Genomic DNA, 7,867 nt, shown 5'->3' with positions numbered 1-7,867 from the left:
GGTTTATATCATTGAACTCACTGTGCCTTGGGAAGAGGCAGTGGATGAGGCAAATGAGCGGAAACACCTGCGATATGCCGATCAAGCTGCTGAAGCTCAACATCGTGGCTGGAACACAGAAGTAGGCCCAGTGGAGGTCAGGTGCAGAGGTTTCGTGGCAACATCAACCGCCAAACTACTGAAGGACATGGGATATCGTCGTGAAACTATGACTGAGGAGGTAAAGTGTAGTAAGTACACTGGCTAGATAGAAACTCACATTAAGTGTTTTTGTTTGTTTATTTGTTTATTCTCAGGGACCAAGAGTTCATTTCAGGTCCTGCTGTCTCTCCTCGCCCAGACAGCGAGTCCTCAGAGCAGGGGGGCGGGACTGTGTGTATGACGCTTTCAAGATAAAAGCTTGCGAGTTAGTTGTGTCATTTTTGGGTGGGACAAATGCGCCCGACTCCAATATAATATTGGTCTTTTTTTTTATTATTATTATTGTTTTCAACGTAGAGATTTGCAGATGTTTCGGAGTGGCACCAAGTTAAAAATTTTATTTATTTTTACTTTTAATGTTCAAACGCAACAAGGCAGCAAGTTTTAATGCTTATTAGAAATAAAGTTGGTGATCAGATGAATTTTATTTGAAACGCACAATCACAGAACTTTCCCAGAGCAATTTGTATTTCTTTAAAAGGAGCTAAACCTCATTTAACAGACCTAAATTGTACTCATTGCTTACAAAATACGTCAGTATATTTGCAGCTTGATACAAGCGTGAATTTTATTCTCTGCAGTCTTTGTGCAATGCCTTCTGCAGCTGGAAAGGGCAACTGATTAGCAATTTAACTTTCAGCTGAAAATCAATATTTTCTGGTCTGCCGTGCTTTTCTGGCTGTGCTACTGATGGGGGAAAAGTGGAGTGGAAAACGCTGCTTGAAGCACGTGAAGCCAGTGACACTTTGAAAAGAAAGGGATTATAATAATAACGATCGAGACATCACAGTCAATTAACTTTGGAATTCTCCAGCAGTCACCGATAATGATGAATAAACAATAATAAATGACAACGTAGCTCCCCCTAGTGGCCAGAAAAAAAAAAACCATCATGAACATTTGCACACTAACGGACAAGATTTCAAAGGGTTTGCTTCAAGGCTAAAATAAAGACCAAACTTGACTCGGTAAAACTGAAATCACATTTATTGTTTGTTCTTAAGTTGATTCTCTTAAAATGTAACTTTTGTTTACAGTACACTTCTTTCCTCAACCGCATCTTTATCATCTTGTCAGCATCAGTCTCTTTCACAAAGCGCACACACACACACACACACACACACACACACACACGCACACGCACACGCACACACAGCTGGCTCGGCCAACTTAGGCTTATTCAGTTGTATCTTAAAAGGGAACTATAATGCAACAGTCTGTGACTCACAACTTATTAAATAATGTGTCCAGACCTGCAGCGAGAAGGAGGCAGGATCTGGACCACGACCAAGCGAAGAGCGAAGGTGGTTCTCCTCTGTGCAGTGTAGCCCACTGATTGGAGTCCTTAGCAGGATTCAAACCATCACGCTTAAAACGACGTTCTCACATTCAGCTCCACGGTCAAAAACAAAAAACATTCCTAGAAGCACAACGTGTGTCATGGAGAGACTACAGATAAAAAGAATGACTCTTATATTCACCTCGCAGGACTGCAAATACAGAAACACACAGAGCAATAAAAATACGTAGCATCAAAGGCTCAATTCAAATCACAAGATAAGAATTAAGATCACTTGTTTTGTTTTTTGTTGTTAAAACTACTTTGCTATTAGAACTGTTGATAGCTCTATTAGTATCAACAGCATCTTAATTACATGTAGACTCAGAGTATGTATGTATTTTCCATAAAAGGTTATTGATTGAGCACTCAACCACCAGTCAGACATGGGTAATAATGGAGCCCCTCCAGCCAGCAGGGCCCGTCTAGTTCGTCCGAAACCAAGCGAGCGCGTCGTCGAGTCTAGCCGCAGAGGTCAGAGGTCAGAGGTCAGACATGGTAACCCGCACTTGGACCCAGCGCTGGCGACTCTGTTCGGTCTGACCAGTCAAGCCGCCACGGAACAACTGGAAGTCCCAATGTGACGCTTCGCCGTCGGCTTTGACCGCCGTGCAGGTTTTCTTCAACGTGGGCTCTGGTGTAAACAGCATCTTGCGGAGGCGGGACAAAGAAGTAAAGAAGACTCTTTGGCACATCCTTCAGCGATGATGGATGGAGGGATGGGATGGATGGATGGATGGATGCATAGACGTCCTGGTCAGAGCAGCTGTGCTGAAGCTGCTCTGGACACTTTTACTTCTGTCCGTCTCTTTCAAATAGAAAGCAAAAAAAAACAAAAAACAAAAAAGTACTTATGTTCACACACACACACATTCAAATTCTCACATCACATACACACGCTTATAATACACTTGTGTAAAAGTGCACTGCTGACCTATTTGTCTTTTTTTTTATTTTATTTAAAACATTCTACATTTCTACTTAAGCTGTAAAATGTCCAAGTTTGCCATTAAGATACACAACGGAATAAATAAACAAAAAGTTTGGTTGAAAAAAAGGCAAAAGGGAAAAAGAAAATATCATTTGAAACGTAAAAAAAAGAGAGAACGATATCAATCCCCCCCTCCCCCCCGCTTCCCATAGTTTGACCAAGATTTAAAAAGTAGGTGTGCCTTGTAAAACCACAACTGAATGAGTTTAAAAGCTCAAGTGGTTACAGCACAAAAAGTAGAAATGTCTGGTCGAGACCCATTGGGCTTAAGCTTGATTGTGTATGAATGTGTGAATGCATATATATGTGTATGTGAATATACATACACACATACATACGTATCTATATGTATATGTATATATATATAGTATACATATATATGTACACATACGCGTATTTCTATTAATAGGTGCTTTAAGCTACATTCAAGCAAAATGTATATCTTGGATTCAGTATCACACAATAGATAGCTAAGCTGGATTTTCCCTTTTTGGGTGTGCTTCCACTTCTGGCTCCCTCGGGGCCTCCATCAGACACAAAGTCCTTTCTTTCATCAAGTCTGCCACACACGGCCGTGATTAATCCCCTTAGCAGTCACCCGTTCTCATCAGAACTAGTGTACACGCAGTGCAACAGGAAATATTAGAGACTTGTTTAATATGTCTGATTGGTTTACATCTACACCCATGTCAAAGTTTGAGTTTACAGTCCGTGCAACTGATGGGCGACGTACTGCAATTGTGCTCAATTACTTCTGGACGCGCTGAGCTCCTCCACGTCACCGCGTAAACTTTTCGTCGCGAAGCTAAGAGGCAGCAAGACGGAAAACAAATTCAAGAACGCACTTGAAAAAGGCACCGTAGTCTTGTTTTCTTCTGTGTGTGTGTGTGTGTGTCTGCGTCCAGTGCCTGTCAAAAAGGCTTCCCGGCTGTCTGATCGAGCCCCCAACCAATTGAAATTAGTCACGTAGTCTCGTCCCGCCGCTCAAAACAGGCGTTTCATTAAGTGCTTCGTGGCAAATGCTAACATTAAAAGTGGCCCTTTGAACACTTTGTTTGAGTGTTACCACGTGTTGGAAGGTCTTGAGCACAAGACTAAAAAAATGAATGAATAAATAAATGAATAAACAAATTCAAAGTGTCCTTTTAATCTCCCTCAGGACTTGTTTCTGCGTGGACAAGTGCGACCAGAGCCGGCAGTCATCAGTGGAAATGATCAAACTCTCGAGGGGCCAAGGACCCAGTCGGAAGGTGTGTGGGGCGTGGCTGCAGACAGGGGGCGCAGCGTGCAATTTTGGGCCCGATGACTTAAAATCAGTTTGGGCCCTTTCCAGTGTGCGAAATACATAGTGGGTCCATGCATTTGGATCCCCCCCCCCCCCCCCCCGATTAACCCATGAGATCCCCTGAAAGCCTCAAAGTAAAATTGAAGGGGGTCTCATATTTTTTTCAAAAAGTAAAACAAATAAAAAAACAAAAAAAAAAATCAGTATAATTGTCACTAATGGTCACTAAAATCTCTTTAAGATCACCCTGTCCAATATTAAATTTTTTTAAAATATGCATACTGCATGTTAAGGAAATTTGTGTGTTTAATAACCTCTAAATAACCTCTAAATAACCCTCTGGGAGCCCTTAGAACAGCCCCCCCCCCCCTTCACTTGGCTGACGTTATTAATTAACATTCAATATGAACAAGCACAAAAACATTGGTTTGGTGTCTCCTCCTGACTGCCCTCTGATTACTTCTGCCATCAGTGGCTGATGCAGATCGAGCAGAGGAGCTTCGTTCCCACGGCAACAGGACTCGGCGGCGGCAGCCCAAAACAGCGTTTCTCAACTGGTGGGTCGCGACCTTTCAATAATTTATTGACTAGACATGATAGAAAGTGGGCTAGCGTTTTTATTTTTTTTAGTGGAATAGATTGGGTTATTTGCAACTTCATGATGAAGGAAAAATGTGGGTCCTGAGATTCCACCAGTTGAGAACCACAGGTCTAAAAAGCTGCATGGAAGCTGCTCAGACTGCCCCCTAGAGGTGAGACGAGGCCCCTCTTGTAGCAACACTTAGTGAGAGCAAAAATGTTTTTAAAAAAGACAGAAAGAAAAGGCCAAAAGAAAACTGGATGGCGTGAGGGGGAAAAGAGGAGTGGGGGTGCGAAAGGTATGAGCGGGAGAGGGTTGGGGGGGAGGGGGGGGGGGGCTCTGAGCGAGAGCCAAGAGCTCACAGAGTCTGAGTCTGGGTGCAGAGGGCGACGGGGGCCGGAGACGCCTCCGACACCTTGGCGCTCAGTGGGCGCTCGGCCGGCGCCAGCGGGGAGCTGCAGGGGGCGCCGTCCGCGGGGGACGGAGCGGCAGGGACGGAGCTAGAGGTAGAGGCGGAGGCGGAGGCCTGGGTGGAGGCCCCCCCGGTGGGGGCGGGGTCTTCAGCCCCCGGCGGGGGGGCGGCGGCGGCCTTGCTGAAGTTCATCTTGAGGATGTGCTGCTGCAGGTGGCGGATCCAGTCCTCCTGCACCGACAGTGGGCCGTGGAACTGCACCTCACAGAACCTGGAGAGCAGGGAGGCAGGCACGGACACACACACACGGAAACACACAGAAACACACACACATGCACGCACAATGAAAAAAAAGGAAAAAAGACACACCCACACACAAAAAAGGAAAAAAATGAAAACGAATCCACACATAACAAAAAAACCACATCAGTGCACTGTGCAGGACTAGCCCACAGCGCTAACTCCGCTAACCTGGGGGGAAAACTGGGAACTGGAAAGCTCTTTCATTTTTTTATCAATCAAGGTATTGAAACACTAGCTGCGTTTACATGGACACAAAGAATCGGAATAAAGGCCCAATCACATTAAAAACGCTTCTTTCCTTCTTTCCTTTATTCAGCGACGTGGTTTTTTCGACAAATGACCCTAAACCTAAAAAAAAAACAAAAACACAAAAAAACAAAAACAAAAACCCTCAGCCACCCAGAGGCTGCTGTCGTCTGCGGCCGTTCCAATGAACGAATCGAAACGACTGAAACATCGTACCTGACCAAACAGCAACCAATCATCGATCATCATGTATAAAGCCAAAAACAGACAATTGGGCAGAAAATATCCAAAACTGACTGAGGAGACGGGCAGGAGGTGATCAGTTAAGAGGGGGTGGAGAACTTCAAAGTAGCAAACGTACGAAAAAACCTGGAAAAGACTCGATTCAGTCATTTCAATCATTTATTTACAAGACATGATAAAAAAAAAAAAGTGAGCTGGTGTTTTGACTTTTGGGGGAATAAATTTAGATGGCATTTCCAGACAGACCCCACAGGTTCGGAACCACTGATGTAAAGTGTTCAATAAAATCTCAAGTGAAGGGAACTGAACGCTGCCCAGTCTTGGCTTCACTCACCGGCACTTCAGGGTGTAGAACTTGCCCACCAGTTTGACCAGCGGAGCCGCCGGTGGTTTGGGCACCAAGGCAGGAACGGTGCCAGTGCGAGGGGGCTTGGGTGGGCCGCTGTCCCTCTCCACTCCATCAGGGCAAGACGGGTGCTTCAGAGGCCGACGCTCAAAACCTGAGCGGAGATAAGAGCGGGGCCATGAAATCCAGAGAGGAAAGAATAGAATAGAATAGAAATAGAGTGGAATAGAATACAGTTACTTTATTAATCCCAAATTGGGAAAATGACGCTGTTGCAGCACTAAAAACAATACAAAGAAATAAAAATAAACTGGACAGTAATCACAAGGTTGGTAAAGGTTAACAAAAAGTTAGAAAGTTAAAACTTAAATATAAATAATGGCAATTTTATAGACATCTTATTAAAAAGTGAATCTCTTGTGCTGCAGCTCCTCCAGGAATGAATCAAAGGGGAAGAATCTGGAATGTGCTTTCGTGTAAACTGAAAATGAACCAAAGCAAAGTTACAACAAAATCTGTGTCTTTGAAGCCCCACTGTATTTAGTTAGCTCTTTATTGAAATGACTCGTGAAATACAGCTATTTCATGGCTTACCATTAATCTAATTTCTTCAAGTTTGGCAAGCCGCATTAAAAAGCTTAATGGGCCACATATGGCCCCCGGGCCGTAGTTTGCCCATGCCTGTTCTTGACCTGTTCAAGTGTTCTCATTTGTTCTTTTGTTTTTGTTACTTATGTATATTTGGGTTTTTTTTACTCACACATTTGAAATAAAGCCTTCACTCACTCACTCACTCACTCACTCACTCACTCACTCACTCACTCACTCTTTATACATACTGTGCCGTACGCATGCAGCTACACAGGGCTACAAAGGAGAGCAGCAACATATGCTTTGTCCTCACGTGCCTCTGGGCAGGCGGACGTTGAGCTCGCTGCGTGCCACCTGCGCCTGCAGGGGGAGGCCTCCTCTTTCTCCACCTCTTCCTCCTCCTCCTCCTCCTCCTCCTCCTGCCACAACCAGCCGCGACAGGCCGGGGCTCCGGCACCCGGGTTTGGCAGGAGGAGCGGCGAGGTTGGTCCCAGCGTCGCCCTGCGCACTCTTGGAAGAAGAACTGTGGATGATCTCACGACTCTGCGGCCGGACCAGGCTCACAGCCAGGGATGAAGACCAGCGCGAGGAGGATGAGGAGGAGGAAGAGGTGGATGACAGGGTGGAGGGCGAGTCCTTCTGTGATGGTGGGGGGAGGAGAGCGTCAGAATCACGACTCCAGCAAACAGGTCGCATTCCAGTTTAATATGCGTTTCGACTCTTCATTGAGTAAACCTATTAAAGGGTCAGAGTGTAAAATCTGGCCTGCGCTATGATTTTATATTGGTACAAAACGAATATACTGCTCATGAATTCATTAGTAAAAGTGTATATTCGCAATACAATAAAAGTCATTTGGTTTTCCTACCCACAGAACGGTTCTTCTATATATCAGATATTCATAGATCAATAAGGGTCTTGCTCCCAGTAAGCTGCCATCTTGCACCACCAGATGTCTAAGGAAGCCTGCTGTGGACAATCCAGCTGCCTGACAGCGCGCTTTGTTTTTCGACTGCACACTGTCGTCCTCAAATAAACCAACAAAGAAGAAGAAGGTTGGCGAAGTACCCAGTTTTGGGTGCGCAGGCCACCGTAGTTCACTGGCAAGCTCGGGAGAGGGAGGAGGAGTGAAAGACGCTGCAATCTAAAATGTAACCACATGATGTCGCAATTTCTTCTTCAAAATATTCCAGACTGGACCTTTAATCAAAGTGAATCGTGTGCCAATGAACTGATATTGGATTAACACTTGTTCTCAATAGTGACGTTTTTGCCCAGTCGAGAGTCACTTTGAACTAAATTCTGAATGAAAGCGGCTTGCAACATTGGA

General features: G+C 44.9%; 1 protein-coding gene across 4 annotated transcripts in view; it reads right to left on the bottom strand.

The window, feature by feature from the left end:
* Positions 1–4,720: 4,720 nt before the first annotated feature.
* wizb (WIZ zinc finger b) overlaps positions 4,721–7,867 on the bottom strand; it is a 34,403-nt gene continuing 31,256 nt past the window's right edge. For all 4 annotated transcript variants that reach the window (XM_076032587.1, XM_076032588.1, XM_076032589.1 and 1 more), the window contains 3 exons: positions 6,855–7,176; positions 5,935–6,100; positions 4,721–5,079 (listed from right to left, as the gene is read on the bottom strand). In XM_076032587.1, the coding sequence (XP_075888702.1) occupies positions 4,755–5,079; positions 5,935–6,100; positions 6,855–7,176 (813 nt within the window). In that variant the 3' untranslated portion in view covers positions 4,721–4,754. The remainder of the gene's footprint in view (positions 5,080–5,934; positions 6,101–6,854; positions 7,177–7,867) is intronic.

This window comes from Nelusetta ayraudi, unplaced genomic scaffold (genome assembly GCF_046127955.1).
Source record: "Nelusetta ayraudi isolate G7.1 ecotype Tasmania unplaced genomic scaffold, CSIRO-AGI_Nayr_v1 ptg000034l, whole genome shotgun sequence".
In the NCBI taxonomy this organism is placed as follows: Eukaryota; Metazoa; Chordata; class Actinopteri; order Tetraodontiformes; family Monacanthidae; genus Nelusetta; species Nelusetta ayraudi.
This window is presented reverse-complemented; position numbering and strand designations above follow the sequence as displayed.